This window comes from Stegostoma tigrinum, chromosome 26 (genome assembly GCF_030684315.1).
Source record: "Stegostoma tigrinum isolate sSteTig4 chromosome 26, sSteTig4.hap1, whole genome shotgun sequence".
Lineage (NCBI taxonomy): Eukaryota > Metazoa > Chordata > Chondrichthyes > Orectolobiformes > Stegostomatidae > Stegostoma > Stegostoma tigrinum.
The window spans coordinates 44,079,985-44,098,335 of record NC_081379.1 but is presented as its reverse complement, the minus strand read 5'-3'; the positions used below and the strand labels follow the sequence as shown (position 1 = coordinate 44,098,335).

General features: G+C 40.8%; 1 protein-coding gene and 1 long non-coding RNA gene across 2 annotated transcripts in view; one reads left to right on the top strand and one right to left on the bottom strand.

Moving 5' to 3' along the window:
* LOC132211006 (uncharacterized) overlaps positions 1-18,351 on the top strand; it is a 112,965-nt gene that overhangs the window by 47,866 nt on the left and 46,748 nt on the right. Inside the window, exon 2 of the long non-coding RNA XR_009447287.1 lies at positions 754-947. This is a non-coding gene — a long non-coding RNA (uncharacterized LOC132211006). The remainder of the gene's footprint in view (positions 1-753; positions 948-18,351) is intronic.
* Positions 12,564-18,351, bottom strand: part of ppil2 (peptidylprolyl isomerase (cyclophilin)-like 2) — a 339,015-nt gene continuing 333,227 nt past the window's right edge. The window contains exon 20 of the mRNA XM_048555946.2: positions 12,564-15,331. Coding sequence (XP_048411903.1) covers positions 15,235-15,331 — 97 coding nt within the window. The 3' untranslated portion in view covers positions 12,564-15,234. The remainder of the gene's footprint in view (positions 15,332-18,351) is intronic.

Sequence of the window (18,351 nt, the reverse complement as noted above, 5' to 3'; positions counted from 1 at the left end):
ACATGTTTATGTGGCATAACCAATTCTTCTTCCTGAATCTACAGTATCTACTAGATAAGTCACTTCTATACCCCTCTAAACAATCTTGTATGGGTCACTGAATCTTGCTTTCAGAGTTTTATCCTATGGCAGTAGCAATGCTAACATTTCATTCCAGTTGTAGCATGTTTGTTTTTCATTTTTGCCTGTGAAGCTTTTAAATGCTCTAGTGCTACGTTGCATGCTCTTGCAAGTCTCTTTGGAAACATGGACGCATTACTCAACAATGATGATTTGTTTTCATGTCTTAAAACCTATTCCTTGACCATGGCCCATCATGAATGGGACTAAACTAAATAAAATCATTGAGGGAATTTCTGGTAGCAAATATAAAGAAATCCAATTCTTTGTCACAATCCTGCAGGCATTCACAAAAATATGCCTTTACCTTGAGAATTTGGTATTACCTCTCTAAAGCTCCCTGTGTTTGTGGATGATATGTGGTAAACCGCAATTATTCTATGCCCAAATTTACTTCTGATGTGCTGAAACGTTTTAGAAAAGTTGGATCATTTGTCCAACTGTATTTCTATTAGAAGTCTACAACAAGTTAAAACAAACTTTGTTAATTTTTTCACCACTACTGAAATGCATTCCCCACAAGTGATATTTAAGATTTTGCGTAGAGATTGCTTGCAAAACTGTGTTGCTAAATTGACCTCTGGGGTGCTGATTTTTGACACCCCTGTTATGTGTTGTCTCTTCTCTCTTTAGATATACTAAGATTCAGTTGTCGTTCTCAAATGGAGATCTTATTGTCTGCATATCTGTTTCTCTGAGAGTGCCTCCAAACAACGAGGACAGCCTTCAACATATGCTGAACCGTTCTAGTGGATTCAACAAGCTCAGTACAGTAAACAGCATGATCACTGGAATACTCCAGTGGTAGAAGCCAAAGACTGTGAATGGTGGGTAAACTGTAGACGGATTTTGTTTTGGAAGTCAATTAGATTTACATGTGAAAGTATCTTCTGGTTCTGCCTGACCTTTACTGCATTTGGCCACATCAATCTCCTTCACGTCTTTCCATCATTGCCCACCTGAATGAGAGCATGTTGGCCTGGCTCCATTTTCATCCACTTTATTAAACCTGTAATGGCTTTTCTTCTTTCTCCCACAATGTCACCTTTGGTGTCTGTCAATAGAATCTTATTAGGCAGTCTCTCGTGATCAAGTATGGTTCACTTCCATTCTGCTTTGATGAGTTTGGAAATGGGTGAGAAGTCCAATGGGTGATCTGAGACGTGCAATGGGTGCAGTTTCTGCCACATGAAGTGATGCTTGGAGGGTTAGATCAATTGCTGCTTTATGCCGTTCCCAAAGAAAGTTTGCTTGTACAGCACCTTTGTGAATAAAACCACCCTGGACACAAGATGGTAACTCCTTTGAGTGGGCAGGATGTTTGATCTTTTCAGAGATTATTTGAGATTATTCTCGAAGCTGCTGTTCCTTGGAAGTCTGCCAAAATCTAAATTCTAGGAAGAACTTTCGCTTTGGGAGGACTCTGTCAGGTATATAAACATCACATCCTAGCTGGCAGAGCTTGTTTCAATGATCGGTATCTTGCTGCGGGGTGATTTAGATTGGGAGAGTATACTGCCATTGGACAGCCTTTCTTACTGCTGAATTTGGAGGATTGTTTGAAGGGACTGCTGGTTGCCCTCTCCACTGCTTTAGAACCTACAGTAAGTTGTGCAAGACTCTAAAGCACACAGGAGTGCAGGGATTATTGCTGCTCAGTAAATCCTGCCATTAGTCTTGAGGGCCTTAGATCACAGACCTAATTTCCAGAACGCTTAGCAAATGAATGATAAAAGTTAGAAAAAAGGCCATGTTGATTATTTTCCAGCCAACAAGATTGTTGAAGTTGCTGAGTCAGAGCAAGTCACTAAAATGAATATTGATATGGTATTATTGTGAGAGACACTGTGATGAGGAATGGAGCACTTGTACACTTGACAGCCAGTGCCAACATCAATCACTCGGACGTTAGGAACCACATGAGTTGGATGTGTAATAAAGCTCCCATAGGTTGTCAGCGCAGATCGATTTCATGCTGTACTCACTGTCACATCAGTGCTATATTTACATTTTTCTCAGCAATCTATTCAAAAACCTATGTATGAATAATTGCTGTTCTTATGCTATGAATCTCTGCTTGGAACTCACTTAAGACTATGCTAAAGGTAATTTCAGTTGACTTTACAGTTGGCAGAGACCAGATTTCCTCCCACAGATTCTAATCCATCAGGTTGCTAAAGTGCAAATATAAAAGGACAGGCCGTTGACTGAGGCCACCAAATGTTTCATATCCAATGTTGATCTGGAGCTGATGAATATTGAAATTGAAAGTAACTCTCCATTATGGATTTATAATTTCTTGAATCATTCATCTTATTGAATCCAATTAGTTTGGATTTGTTTCATTGTAAACATAGTCTGGGGAGTCAGAAATTTAATTACAATCACAAACCAAATCCAACATTTGCCCTGAATTTCTGTTCTGACTGTGAATTCTCAATTCAATGCTACAGCCAGAGATTTCTCCTTAAACTTTCGTTAGTATGCTTGGAGATGCACAGAGTTGTTAGAGAGATTCATTTCCAACAACCTTTCCAGAAATGAAAATTTAGTACATTCTTGTTAGTGGAAACAAAGTAGCTTAATTAAAATCCCCTCTCTTAACATGTGAATGCGTTGACCTCAATTACTCCCTTAGAGAGCAGGTCTTGTTGCCTTGGTCAAGAATAGCTCACATCATGTTGCCAGTTCCAACAGGTCAATTTGTAAACCAGCAACATTTAACCCAACTTCAAAACTCAAAAAATGTATACTACTGTTTTGATGGAAGGCCTGTAGCCAAGACGATTAGATGTGATAAAATGACCTGGAATAATTCATTGCTGTCAAGGCTATTTCTTTTTACTCACTCATAGATGAGGTGGGTGTCAGTGACTGGGCCAGCATTTATTTCCCAACCCTAGTTGCCCTTGAGAAGGGCAAGCTTCTTGAACCACTGCAGTCCTTGTGCTGTAGGTTGACCCACAATGCCATCAGGGAAGGAATTTGAGGATTTTAACCCAGTGATAGTAAAGGAACTGCCATATATTCCCAAGTCTGGATGGTGACCTGCTTGGAGGGTAACTGGTAGATAACTTCCTGTTACCTACTGCCCTTCTTCTTCCTTAAGAAAGCAGTCATGGGTTGGGAAGATGCTGTTGAAGGATCTTTGGTGAGCTTGTAGATAGTACACATTGCTGATATTGAATGCCAGTGGTGGAGGGAGTGGATGTGGAGCCAGTAGATTGTGGATGGTGTCAAGCCTCCTGAGTGCTGTTGGGGCTGTACCTATCCAAACAAGTGGAAGTATTCCATCAGACACCTAACCCATGCCTTGTAGATGGTGGGCAGGCTTTGGGGAGACAGGAGATGAGATACATGCCACCGTATTCCTGGCCTCTGATCTGTTCTTATAGGTACTGTTTTTATAGGGCGAGTCCAGTTGAGTTCTAAGTCAATAGTAACTGCCAGGATGTTGACAGTGGGTTGTTTTTGTAACACCATTGAATGTCAAGGGCAGCGGTTACATTGTCTCTTTTTGGAGATGGTCATTGCCTGGCATTTGCATGGTGTGAATGTCAGTTGCTACTTGCCAGCGCATGCCTGGATATCATCTAGATCCTGTTGTATTTGAACATGGACTGCTTCAGTTTCTGAAGAGTCACAAATGGTACTAACTTTACAAGGGAGGTAAGGTCATTGATAAAAGCAGCGAAAGATGGTTGGGCCTAGGACACTAGCTTGAGGAATTCCTGCAGAGATATCCTGGAGCCGAGATGACTGACCAACAACTATGACCATCTTCCTACATGTCAGGTGTGAATATATAAATATATACACATACACACACACACACACACATATATATACACACACATATATGTGTGTGTGTGTGTATATATATGTATGTACACCTGATGCTGCTCCTGGCATGCCCTCCTGCACTGTCCACTGAACTAGTGTTGATCACCTGGCTCGATGGTAATGGTTGACTGGGGAATATGCTGGACCATGCGATTGCAGATTGTGCCGGGGTACAATTCTGCTGCTGTTAAAAGTCCATAACGCCTCATGGATGCCCAGTGTAGAGTTGCTAGGTCTGTTCGAAGTCTGTCCCATTTAACTTGGTGACAGTGGTGCACAGCATAATGGAGGGTATTCTCAATGTGAAGGTGGGACTTGGTCTCCACAAGGACTGTGTGGTAGTCACTCTTATTGATACCGTCATGGCCAGATGCATTTGCAGATTGGTAAGGATGAGGTCAAGTATGCTTTTCCGTCACCTCTTGCCGCAGACCCTGTCTAGCAGCTATGTTCTTTAGGACCTGAGCAGTAATGCTGCTGCTGAGCCACTGTTGGTGGTGGACATTGACATTCCCCACCCGGAGTACATTTTGTGCCCTTGCCACCTTCAGTGGTTTCTCCAAGTGTTATTCAACATGGTGGAGTACTGATTCATCAGCTGAGGAAGGTTGGTACATGGTAGTCAGCAGGGGGCTTCCTCGCCCATGTCTAACCTGAAGCCATAAAACTTTGTCGGGTGTAGAGTCAATGCTGAGGATTCCCAGGACTCTCCTGACTGTACACCATGTGCTGCCACCTCTGCTGAATCCGTATGCCAGTAGGACAGGGCATATCCAGGGATGGTGATAGAGGTGTCTGGGGCATTGTCTATAAGATTTGATTCCGTGAGTATGATTATATCAAGCTGTTACTTGACTAGTCTGTGAGACAGCTCTCCAAGTTTGGCACTAGCCCCCTGATGTTGGTAAGGAGGACTTTGAAGGATTGAGGGGTCTGTTTCTGCCGTCTTTTATCTGGTTTCATTTCTTTGTTAAGACTTCATAGCAAATGATACAACTGAATGCTTTGCTAGGTCTTTGCAGGGGGGGGGGGAGTTAAGAGGCAACCATATTTTTGTGGATCTAGGGTTGCATCTAGGCTAGACCAGGTGAGGATAGCTTTTCTTCAAGCTCTTAAGGTTGTCCCTCTCCAAAGTTCTGGTAATCTCTTTCCTTCTTGCATTTAGCCTTGGCAATGAATAATGATTCATTCTCAGTGAGTCCAACTGTCACAATTATTTTTTAATTCATTCACACATTGCTGACGTTTACTAGCCCTTCCTCATTGTTCTTTAGAAAATGGTGTGATCTGCCTTTTCGAACCACTACAGTTCATGTGATGACAGTACCCCCATTGAACTGTCAGGGAGGGAATTCCAGAATTGTAACCCTGCGACAGATGAAACTGAGATATGTTCGAGTCAAGCGTGTGGATGACTTGGAGGTGTCCCTAGAGATTGGGGTTCTCACCCGCATGCTGTCTTTGAACTTCTAAACGGTAGCGGTTGTAACATGGACGTTACAGTGCACTTTATACATGACATACATTGCAGCCACAGTGTGCTTGAGTTGAAGCAAAGCTGTGTTTAAAGTGATAGATTGGATGCCAAACAGCTAGTTGTTTTGCCCTGGATGGTGGGGACATTCCTGAGCAGTACTGGAAATGCAATGGGGAGTCAAGAGAACAATCTTCTCAGAGCGTACAGCCTCTGACCTGCTCTTGTAGCCACCACAATATTTATGTGCTGGTGCTGTTAAATTTCGGATGGCTGACAACCCCTGGTGGTGCCAGGGTGGAAGTGAATGGGGTTAGAGGTGGCAGAATGGATGATTTGATGGTGGCAATACTGTGTAGCATCAAAGGATTTGTCAAAATCTGGAGACGACATCAACACTGTGACTGGAATGTTGTTGGGCACCATGTTCTTTGCTGCATGCAATACTCAGTAACTTCTGATATTGCACCTGATGACATAAACTGGATGAAAGTTGAGTGTTAATGTAAGTCCATTATTTAAAATGGAAGGAGACAAAACCAGAAACTACAGTACCGTGAGGAACATCTAAAAACCTACAATAATAATGAAGAGGTGTGATAATGGGATACATAGAATATTGGTCAGACCGGGGAGAGTCAACATAGAATTATGGAAGGGAAATCACATTTGACAAATCTACCTAAAGAGGAAGCATCTAGCAGAATAGGGATTGGGGATGGATATGAAATAGTTAGAGTTTCAGAAGGCTTTCCATAAGGTCTCATACAACAGATAGTAAACATAATTAAAACAAATAGAACTGGCGAGTGGAATGTATCTTCCAAATATCCACAAGACAAAGACATCAGAATACCACAACCTGCATATCCCACTCCAAGCTACACACCATCCTGACTTGGAAACTGCTCCTTCAGTAGTGTTAGGCTAAAATCCTGTATTTAGCATTGGTTAATGGACTGAAAGCAAGGGGAATAAGTAGTTTGGTTTCAGGTTGGCAGGCTGTGATTACTGGGGTACCACAGGGATCAGTGCTTGAGCCCCAGCTATTTACAATCTGGGTGTCAGGATTAAATATAATTTTTCAGATGATACAAAGTAAGGTGACAGTTTTGTGAAAGTGTGTAGAGAATGCAAAGACGCTTCAATTGGATTTGGGAAGGCTAAGTGAGTGAAATAAAAAGTGGCAGACAGAATTATGTGGAGGGGTGACATTATCCACTTTATTTGGACAAGTAGTATTACAGAGGATTTATTAAATGGTGTGAGCCTGAGAACGTTGAACATCAAAGCAACTTGGGTGTCTTGTTCATGAGTCATTGAAAGTTAACACACAGGTATGGCAAGTGATGAGGTAGCAAATGGTATGTTGGTTTTAATCAGAAGAGGAGTTGTATATGGGTGTAAAGATGTCTTATGGCAATTCTATTGAGACTAAATGAGTGTTATTAGCAGGTTTGATCTCCTTACCAATGGAAAGATATAACTGCTGTAGAGGAAGTACAACATGGCTTACCAAATTAATTCCTGAGATGCAGAGACTGTCCTATGCAGGAAGGTTAAATAGGCAGGGCCTTTATTCTCTGGAGTTTAGAAGAATGAGAGGTGATTTCAGTCAGACATAGGGTTTGATAGGATTAATGCAGAAAGGTTGTCTCCCTGGCTGCAGGAATAGGGTATGTATGCCTTTCTAGAATCAGGAGACGCATTCCAGAATAAAGCCAAGTTATTTAAGACTGAAGGAATCTCTTCACTTAAGGGGTAGTGAATCTTTGAAATTCTTTGCCCAGAGGATGGTAGAGATTCAGCCATTGAGAATGTTCATGATGGCGATTAGTAGATTACTACATATTAAAAACATCAAGGGATGGGAGCTGTGCAGAGCAATGGTGTTGTAGTGGATGATCACCCATAATTTTATTGAATGGTGGAGCAGACTATACCTGTTCCTACTTATACTTTTTGATGGTGTGACCTGAGGAGGTTGAGAAGGACCATCAATGTTTGTTTTTGTACCAAGTTGCTGGTAAAGCTCAGCAGGTCTGGCAGCAAACGTTAACTCTGTTTTCTCGTCCACAGATGCTGCCAGACCTGCTGAGCTTTTCCAGCAACTTTGTTCTTGTTCCTGATTTACAGCGTCCGCAGTTCTTTTGGTTTTTATCAATGTTGCTACTTCTGGTTGAAGACGATTTTAATTACCTTTACATTCAGATGTTGTGGCCTGTCATTAAAGCTGGAGATGTTCGTGGAGCTCTCTCCTCCTGTTAAGTTGTTTAACTGTCAGCTTTTGTCATTTATGTGACAAAATTATTTGTCTGTAGCAAGCTGATTTTTCTATTTAACATACATGTATCTAATACGGTAGCTTCACAGGTTGTCCCTTTTTTTTAGATTAGATTCCCTACAGTGTGGAAACTGGCCCTTCAGCCCAACAAGTCCACACCACCCCTTGAAGCATCCCACCCACTCCCATCCCCCTATAACCCACACACCCCTGAACTCTACGGGCAATTTAGCATGGCCAATCCACCTAGCCTGCACATCTTTGGACTGTGGGAGGAAACCGGAGCACCCGGAGGAAACACACGCAGACACGGGGAGAGTATGCAAACTCCGCACAGACAGTCACCCGAGGGTGGAATTGAACCCGGGTCCCTGGCGCTGTGAGGCTGCAGTGAGCCACCGTGCAGCCTATTTTTCCTTAGGTATGGCTGGTGCTACTGCTTACATGCTCTTCTCTGCTCTTTATTGAACCAGGTTAGTCCCCTGGTTTGATGGCATAGTAGGGTGAGGAAATTGCCATGCTGTGAGGTAACACTCACAACTGAATACAAATCTTCTGGTGTACCTCAGTGCCGCATCCATGCCTACTTTTGAGCTGCTGGATTTGTTCTGAATTGATCCTAGTTAGCACGGTGGTAGTGCCACATAATGCGATGGAGGGCAGCTTCTAACAGGACTTCATCTTTACAAGGGCTGTGTAATGGTTCTTCCTCCAAATACTGTCACAGACGGTGCAGCGGGATAATCTAGTGAGAACACAATCAGGTTGCGCCCTTGTGTTGCTCTCTTATTCTGGACTCAACTTCCTTGTGACCATCTCTGAATTTCATACACCCAGTCTCACCTTGAAAATCAATTCTGTCAGTCAAACCAATGGACATAATTTCGATTTACCTATTCATTAGACTATGACACATTTATGGTTTTTATCATTTTCTCACTTACTCTGATTTCCACGCCTGTGTGAAAACTCAATTCTAATCCCTTGATCAGGCTGAATGTGATATTTAATCTTTAGTTGTCTCCCAACACATTCTGAAATCCCTCAATATTTGCTCTTGGCTCTGTGAAATACTGTACAATACTTTATAACATTACAGGCTTAATATAAATTCCTTTGTTTTTGCTGATGTAGTAAGGGTTTGCTTTGTTTTAGTCAAACAGATTATAGCACAGTTCAGTTCTCTGACCATCACGTCAGGTGAATGAAAATAACACCATATGTGTATTTCTGCTGCATAGCAGAGTCTCCTGTATATGCACAAGTTATTTCCACTGACTCGGCTTTTTATGGAAGTTTGTAATCGCTCCCAGTGGCGAACAAAATTCAGTGAGGTCACATTGGCTTTCAACAACTTGACTATACAAGTAATCATTTGCTTCTCTGCATAACAGTGGCAAAGTACTTCATTGCCTGTGAAGTGCTTTGGGACAATTAAGTGATGTGATAAGACACTATATAAATCCTAGTTCTTTCTATCTTTAGAAATGCCTCTATTCAGAGGCCGGTATGTGACTAGTAAGCTCTTGGACTTGTCTAATTTAAGGTCAACCAGAAATAGAAGTTTCCTGGTTTAACTCCAAATCACACAAACTGTTGAGAATTCCCTTTGCTGCTAGAAGCATAAATGAAGTTGAGCTGGAGGTTCCTATAACAGTTGAAACAGGTAAATTAGTTCCCTTGATTTATAGCCAACATCCTCACACTGGTTAGAATCTGAAATCGATTTAAATTATTTAGTTATATTTGGGAATATTATTTAACAAAAATCATTAAAATGCAAAGACTACACTAGGATCAGTTTTTCCTCTCACTGCTGATGACAACATCAACAAATCTCTACTCTGGGTGATATACACTATTAGCATCCTTATGAATAAATGGTTCCACCAAATTTATTTCGAACACAGATTTACAACAGAGCTGGCTCATTAAAATAAATAAATTGGAAACTTAAATCATGCTTAAATCTTGGTAGATTAGGCCATTAAAGCTAAGGCTTGGTTTACTTCAATGATTACAAAGAAAGAATTATTGATCCTAAACAAACACTGATGTGCGTTTAAAAAAACACTTCACAGCTACACTGTGGCATGATGGCTCAGTAGGTAGCGCTGCTGCCTTACAGCACCAGGGACCCAGGTTTAATTCCACCCTTAGCTGACTTTGTTGAGTTTGCACATTCTGCCTGGATTTCCTCCCACAGTCCAAAAATGTGCAGGTTAGGTGGATTAACCATGGGTAACACAGAGTTACAGGGACAGGGAAGGTCTGGGTGTGATGCTCTTCAGATAGTTGGTGTGGACTTGATGGGGTGAATAGCCTGCTCCCACACACTATAGAGATTCTATGACTTGGCTTTGCAGGCCCTTTGGTTGATGCCTAAACAAAGGCCGATCTGCTTTTTCTGGCAGATCTAAAAGATCTGATTATCCCTTTTGCAAATCAACAGCACCATCAAACTCAAGAACAAAAACAAAGTTGCTGGAAAAGCTCAGCAGGTCTGGCAGCATCTGTGAAGGAGAAAACAGAGTTAAAGGTCTGGTGACCCTTCCTCAGAACTTCCTGGTCATTAACTGTTTACGATGTTTGTTAAATTTGACTCCAAGACCAATAACTAGTGTGTAAATGTAACAGGTGATACATAAATGCAGATTTCTTCTTTCTAATCAGGCACAATGACATCTAATTTTTTTATCTTGAAGCAATGCTCAAGATCAAGCCAATATCTGATGTAGTTGACTGTGCATTATCCTTCAGGAACATTAATTCAGTCTTACAGTTTTTTTCCAAGCTAAAGTGAAGAATGACATTACACTAGAGTAACAGAAGTACGTTGAGGTCAGAGACATTTGCAAGTAGAGCCTGGATACCCAGCATTCAGGAGCCCAACACCTTCAAAGTACAGATTGCAGCTAGGGTAATCTTCACCCCAAGTTGCACATGAACCTGATACTTGGGTCTTGAGCACTCTTACTCAAAGTAGGCAGAAACCAGATACAATTATGGTGTTAGTGGCAGGTATAGTAACAGAGGCAAGTGCTTGACAGATACATGCTGTGTTTGTGCGAAGGTTACCTATGTGTACTCAAAACACAGCCACATGGTGTTGCAGTCACAGCAGCTAACAATGATTTGAAATTGTCAGTCTCATCACGGTCCACAACAGACAGGTTCTGGTGTTATCACTCTTTGGTGTCAATGTTTTTGGATCTGGATTCCATCTCTCTTACCAGTAGTGCCAAACCAGCATTGACTCTCTTCTATAAAAGTGATGCCCTCAAACCCCTACCAGCTAACTTCTACCATGTGGCTTGTTTCACCTCCCTTTCACCCAATTATTACACCTCTCCAGTGCAGCATGTTTTTCTACAGTTTAAAAGGCAATGTTATTTAACCCAACGAGCCTACTTTCTTTCCTGTGATAGGATAAAAGTGAAAGGTCACAAAGTTCACATTAGAAACTAGACAAACGACCAAAAGACTAAACTTGGAAATGAACAAATGGCCAAGAATCTTTTGAAAACACCTTCTGAACCATGATCTTTATCAAGTAGATGGACAAAGGCAGGAAATGTTTGGGGGCACCATCTGGGGAAAATTACGTTCCAAACCACACATCATTTCTGATTTGGAACCATATTGTTGTTTCTTCACTGTTATTGCATCGGAAACCTAGAATGAGCAGCAAAAGCCCAACAAAGTAGCTCGCCATCACCTTCTCAAGGGCAATTATGAATAGGCAACAAATGTTGATCTTGCTAACAGCAATTATGTCCCAAGTATGAATAATAAAAGACTCCCTCTGGTGTACATTTTGACTAGCTGTGGTTATATTTTGGAAAATATCAGGGAGAGAGCTCAGCAGTTGAAATTCTGCTCCTTAAGTGACAACTTTGACCATATACATAAAATTACAATCAACTAATCTTCTAAATAGATTATGATTCATATTTTAAGATACACGACTATTATAACATTACATTTCTTTACAGAACTTTCAAATGTAAATTTCTTTAATGATTTGTTTTTCTTTTCATTTATGGTGAGAATATAATTTTAGTATGTTATCAGGGTCTCATGATCCAGGTCAGGTATAGCTAGCGACTGATCTATTAATTTACTACTAACTATTGCTAGTTTTGTGATAATGGATCGTTGTACATTACATTCAGATTAGGGAGGGGATTTTTTAAGACATCTATGACAGTGGGATTTTTTCATGTTATTAGGAAGAAGAAAATGTACATATATTTTTAATACTTTTGCATATGAATCATTTAAAATCTCAGTTACTGAAATGAATCCTTGAAAGTTGCCACCCAGGTTGACAGGGCTGTTAAGAAGGCATACAGTGATTTAGCTTTTATTAATAGAGGGATCGAGTTCCGGAACCAAGAGGTTATGGTGAAGCTGTACAAAACTCTGGTGCGGCCACACTTGGTGTATTGTGTACAGTTCTGGTCACTGCATTATAAGAAGGATGTGGAAGCTTTGGAAAGTGTGCAGAGGAGATTTACTAGGATGTTGCCTGGTATGGAGGGAAGGTCTTACGAGGAAAGGCTGAGGGACTTGAGACTGTTTTCATTAGAGAGAAGAAGGTTGAAAGGTGACTTAATTGAGACATATAAAATAATCAGAGGGTTAGATAGGGTGGATAGGGAGAGCCTTTTTCCTGGGATGGTGACGGCGAGCACGAGGGGGCATAGCTTTAAATTGAGGGGTGAAAGATATAGGACAGATGTCAGAGGTAGTTTCTTTACTCAGAGAGTAGTAAGGGAATGGAACGCTTTGCCTGCAACGGTAGTAGATTCGCCAACTTTAGGTACATTTAAGTCGTCATTGGATAAGCATATGGACGTACATGGAATAGTGTAGGTTAGATGGGCTTGAGATCGGTATGACAGGTCAGCACAACATCGAGGGCCGAAGGGCCTGTACTGTGCTGTAATGTTCTGTGTTCTATGAACTGCTAGCTGCTGCTTCACACTGGAGAGAATCTTTATGATTACAATGTTTGCAAAGAGGCACTTTAGTCCAAGAAGCAGATCCTGACTATCTACCTGATTTGGGATTGATTCCAGTTAATCTGCTTGCTTGACAGCATGGTCTATACAGACAACATGTGAAAATCTAATGCAGAAGCCTATTGTAAATAGCAGCTATATTTGCGCACATTCTCAGAACAGCTATGTAATAGTTATTAGAAATGCTACTGGCTATATGCAAACATGCACCAAGTCTTGTCCATCTCCAAGTTTATATCGTATTAAAGCACGAATACATTTGGTGAAAACCGTTAATTGACTGAATTAATGTTTTTTGTGAATAATCTCGCATGATACCCCTTAAACATTCTCAATTGTTAGCAGCTAGTGCACGAGTAAAATTGAAGGATAAAGAATCTGAGAGTGGACAATACTGCTCAGCTTCCTCCCGAAACCTCCACCACCATGTAATGCCAGTGCCCACCTAATATGGCATACTGATGATATTAGAAAGTGGTTGATTTCACTGGACACAGCTAAGAATACTGACAATATCCCGGTTGTAATGTTGAATATCTGTTTACAGGCCAAACTATTTCATTGCTCCTGTGACATTGGCATCGACCTGATGATGTACAGGATTGTTGGGGCATGTCCTTGTTTAATAAACTGCAGGTAACAGTTATTCTGTTTCTGGCTGCCCCTCAAGAGTGATTCAATTAGTCCTCAGGAACACCATCAAGTGACACCAGTATCCAGCTCACTGAATCCAGTCACCAGATGGATCCAGACATGAAAGTAAATGTTATTCGGGAGGAGACGTACGATTCGCTGCTCTCAATGTCAAGTTATCAATTGATTAAGTGTGGTATCAAGGAGCTCTAAACAAGCTGAGGTCCATGGGAGTCAGAGTGAAAGTACCCACTTCTTCATTACTGGCATACTATGGCTACATTATATATGCTCAACAGAATTCACAGGTGCTCACCGAAGTGTCTTTGACAGTAGTTCCTTCCTGTTACTTCAGCTGTTAAAGGTCAGCGATGTTGAGGAAACAGCACCACAGCCCACAACATTCTGACGTTAACAAACAGAAGCATCACTTCACTATCACTGGTTTTATGCGCTATAATACCCTGCCTAACAGCATTGCAAAAACACCATCTCAGAAATGCAATGGTCTAGGAATCAGTTCCCCCAGTACCTCTGAGGGACTAGGATGGGCAATGTGGCATTTAATAAGAAATAAACATCCCTCAGTTTTTAAATCCAATTCAAACTAGTGCTGAGGAAGGGTCACTGAACCTGAAATGTTAACTCTGATCTTCTCTTCACAGATGCTGCCAGACCGGCTGAGCTTTGTCAACAACTTCCATTTTTGTTCCTGACTTACAGCATCTGCAGTTCTTTCAGTTTTTATACTAATCATTATGACCACTTGTACTTGAAAATTTGAGGATGATTTGGATTTGAGTCCTTTCCCAAACTATCTAATGTAGGGTTCCATACAGCCCATGATTTCTGGCTGAAAATAAGCCTTCTGATTGACCAGCATACAATGTTCTCCATTCTCAGTAGGAAATGAGGGGGAAAAGAACCTCATGTGTATTTTCAATCTTACTCAATTGGGTACTTCTGAGTGAAATTCAACATTGTTACTGGGGCCTGTTGAAGCAGGCAAACAGCAGAGTGTGGGCTCAAATTAATTCAAGTGAGCCACTTTCTGCTTCAACATATTTAGATTAGACCACTTTGATGTCTAGAGTCCTTTTATTGTAACCACATTACTCACATTGAGGTTTGTTAACCCTTCAGTAAAGCGGCTGAAGCCATTGGAACAGCTCTCTGAAATGTTTCAATAACTTTATGAATGTAAAATGAACTCGTTTTGAAACATATGATTAGTGGTAGTGCCAGTTACTCACTGCAATGAAAATAAACACATGGCTCTTGCAGCTAAAGGGATCAAGGGGTATGGGGAGAGGGCAGAAATGGGATACTGAGATTACATCATCCATGATCATATTGAATGGTGGTGCAAGCTTGAAGGGCTGAATGGCCTACTACTGCACCTATTTTCTATGTTTCAATTTACACTTGGTTAATTTCATTACAAGGAAGGCTGAACTCAACAGGATCACACAGCAGGATGACTCAGCTCAGCTAAGAAACCAACCTCGTTTAATTGAAGCAGCATATGAGAAATTTATACCTTTTTACATAAAAAGAGAAATGATAACTCATCACATCAACTGTATGCAGCCAGATTGCAATAATATGCAGGACCTGGCCCATCATCAAAGAAACAAATGCAATATTCTCACATACACTGAAAATGGAGACTTTAACTTTCTTTACCTCACTACATTTACCTATTTCAGCAAGAGTACTTTACATAGAAATTCAGTCACTTCTTTGGTAACCTTTGATCTTTTAGGTCTTTTGAATGTGAAAGCGATCTTGTAGGGTTGAATGCCAACGCTGCTGTCTGCTGCTGGTCTCTTGACTTGCTGCTTGTGTCAGTCCTACCACGAGCTGAAGTTGCCAAAGCCAATAATGCCTTTAATTTTTTTGTTGCTGCTGGTGGATGGACTGCTGTCTTGATCCACTGCCACTCGTTTTCTGGCACAGAAAAGAAAGGTGTGAAAATAGTGATAGGAGGACAATGGGAAAGGATATCAAAATATAAATCAGAGCACTCAACAGAATCTTTCTTCTTTGATTTTAAATGTTCTGACTTGTTTTCAAATTAATTCATGGTCTCACTCAACTCTGTCTCTGTAACCTCCCCCAACTAGATCACTCCTGCAATTGCGGCTTTGTATTGTCATGTCCCTGTGGTCAATAGTGCAATGGAAATCAAGCCCCACTATGCCACAGGTCATCATGAGCGTGAATTATAGAGTCATGCAGCATGGAAGCAGACCTTTTCATCTCGACGATGTTTAATGCCCAACTGTTAGTATTAACTAAGATAAAAAAAACCTTGAACAGGTTTCAACAAGGAGCAAAAAGTGAAAAATGCTTATTTATTGCACAACTCTACCCTCTGTGACAAAAATATTATCTACTACTAATATGCAAACTTGAACTGTATTGTCTTTAAATCCAAACATACACAGTATGGACAGACAGTTGAGACAAACGGCCTTTTTAGGAGTATTGGTGCTAGAAAAGACGGGCACAAAAAAAACAGCAAGTTTGTGGATCAAAGTCCAAGCCAAAGGGGGTGGAATAAACTGACTTTTCAGGTTTCAGTTTTCATTTTGGTGATGATACCTTGTTATTGTCAACTGTGACAAGTCACAACTTGTAGCTAGTCAGTTGGACCTAGGTCTTGACTTAGGTTATAAGTTTTCTTTTTTTTTGCAAAGTCTTTCAGCATTTTTCTTCGGTACTTAAAGAGATAGAAATAGAGAGAAAGAGAGAGAGAGAGAGAGAGAGAGAGAGAGAGAGAGGGAGGGAGGGAGACAGTGTGATTTGGATTACTGCAGGCTTTTTATAAGTCCGTGTTACAACTGATCACCTGCCTCCAATCTGACACATACAACCAATCCAGATCTTGTTGTTGCACCATTTTATTTTACTTTCAAAGACATTTTGTGCGGCATGTCCTACAAAAATAACAAAATCCAGCTTTTTCAGAAAATACACATCTTTGCATAATCATTAAGTAAACATGTAGCTTTACTTACTTTCAAGGTACACAAAAAATTTGTTTATTCTCTGCAAAAAAAGCAGACTAAACTTCCATTTTCTCCAGTTTGGATTTCCATAGAAAGTATGTATTGTCCCTAGAACCATCCCATTTTTAATGCTCTAACACTTGTGGTAGTGCTTTCAGCTGCTTGAGCCCTAAACTCTAAAATTATTGCACTGAATCTACCAGGAGACCCTCCTCCTTTAAAGGTCCTCCTTGAAACATACCACTGTGGCTATGCTTCTGACCATCTGTCCGAATATCTCCCTTATGTTACTTATAATGGTTCCTTTCATTTTTGAAAATGTGTGTTAGTTTATCATACTGAACAGGCATTGACATGTATCAAGTGGTCATGCGGAGAGTTTCTTAAATGAATACTGGCTGTATATAGCTGTTTATTATAGTGTGGCAGTGCATCTGTGCTGCTCAGAGGAACATTGGCTGGGTGTCAAAACTTAGCAGATTCATTTCGGGATCACCTTGGGATATTTTACTGTGTTAAAAGCATTAGATTAATTCCAGTTGTTATGTTATTAATTGATTACAGGGATAATATAATCAGATATCTGTGGACATAATTAGTCAAGAATTGTATCTCCAGGACTTTGTTTTCTTATGCAACAAGTGCCATATCTAAGAGATTCAGTCTTTCGCTATAGCAGAAAGACTGGTGATTTTCAGCTTGGGCTGAATTGTGATGGAATCGGCGAGCAAATTCATCCTACAAGTGAGTCAAACTTACAAAACCAGCAGTCATTCACACATTAAGCCAGCACTTCAGGCCGAAGGAGGGAGAGATACACAGAATCTAGAGGTGCATATGAGAGTGTTCTGTAGCAGATACAAAGTGTTTGCAGTTTCAAAGTAAAACATGTGTCATCGAAGGGCTCTTAACAGCAAACACTAAAGACAGCTTGCTGTCCAACTGTGATGGACTGATGTGGTCTCAGAGCTACGTACAATTAAAACTAAGAGACTGTCCACCTAAGACAATTATTTCAGGCAATTCCAAACGCTATCCAATCAGAAAATGATGGAAACACACATTGGCCTGTCAGCATTAGGTCGTGACATTTTGGTGCGCAGCCTTCAGCCAAACCATTATAATGAGGGTACACTCAAGATATTTGTTCCTTTTATTGATATTGATTGAACTACTGTCCATTTCCAGTATTTACAAATTTTAAACATATGCCGTTTTCTATTTTCTGTATCTTTCATCATTTATTGTGGAGCAGCATTAGAAGTTTTGGGGCAGATAGTAACCAAAGTTGCTCTGCTTGTCCCTTGCTCATATCAACAGAATCTTCACTGAAGAACAGTTATAAAAAGGGAAGGCAAGTGCTTAAAAATACCTGATGAATTGTCAAAGCGTTTATACTTCCCATTTATAAAATGCAAGTAGCTGAAAGCATCAGACAGTAAGTGCAGTGATCTCAAACCACCAGGTGGTCTGATGACAAATACAGAACTTGCCGGACAACCTCAGCCGGTCTGGCAGCATCTGTGAAGAGAAAGTAGAGGTCGTTGACTTGCTCACCAAGCTGGTTTGTTTCGTTCAGCTGTTTCGTCACCATGCTAGGTAACATCATCAGTGAGGCATCTGATGAAGTGATGTGGTTCTACTCCGCTTGGAATTTATACTATCCAGTCTGTTATGATGAGTAGTGTCATTTCCAGTTTTGATTGGTATAGGTTTGAATATGGGGTCCAATTCTATATGTTTGTTGATTGCGTTATGGGTTGAGAGCCATGCCTCTAGGAATTTCCATGTGTGTCTATGTTTGGCTTGGGGTACTATGAACAATGTAGTAGCCCAAGTCAAACAGATACGCACAGCACTTCCTAGAGGCGTGGTTCTCAAATCATAACGCAATCAACAAACATACAGAATTGGACCACATGTACAAACCCATACAGATCAGAACCGGAAGTGAGA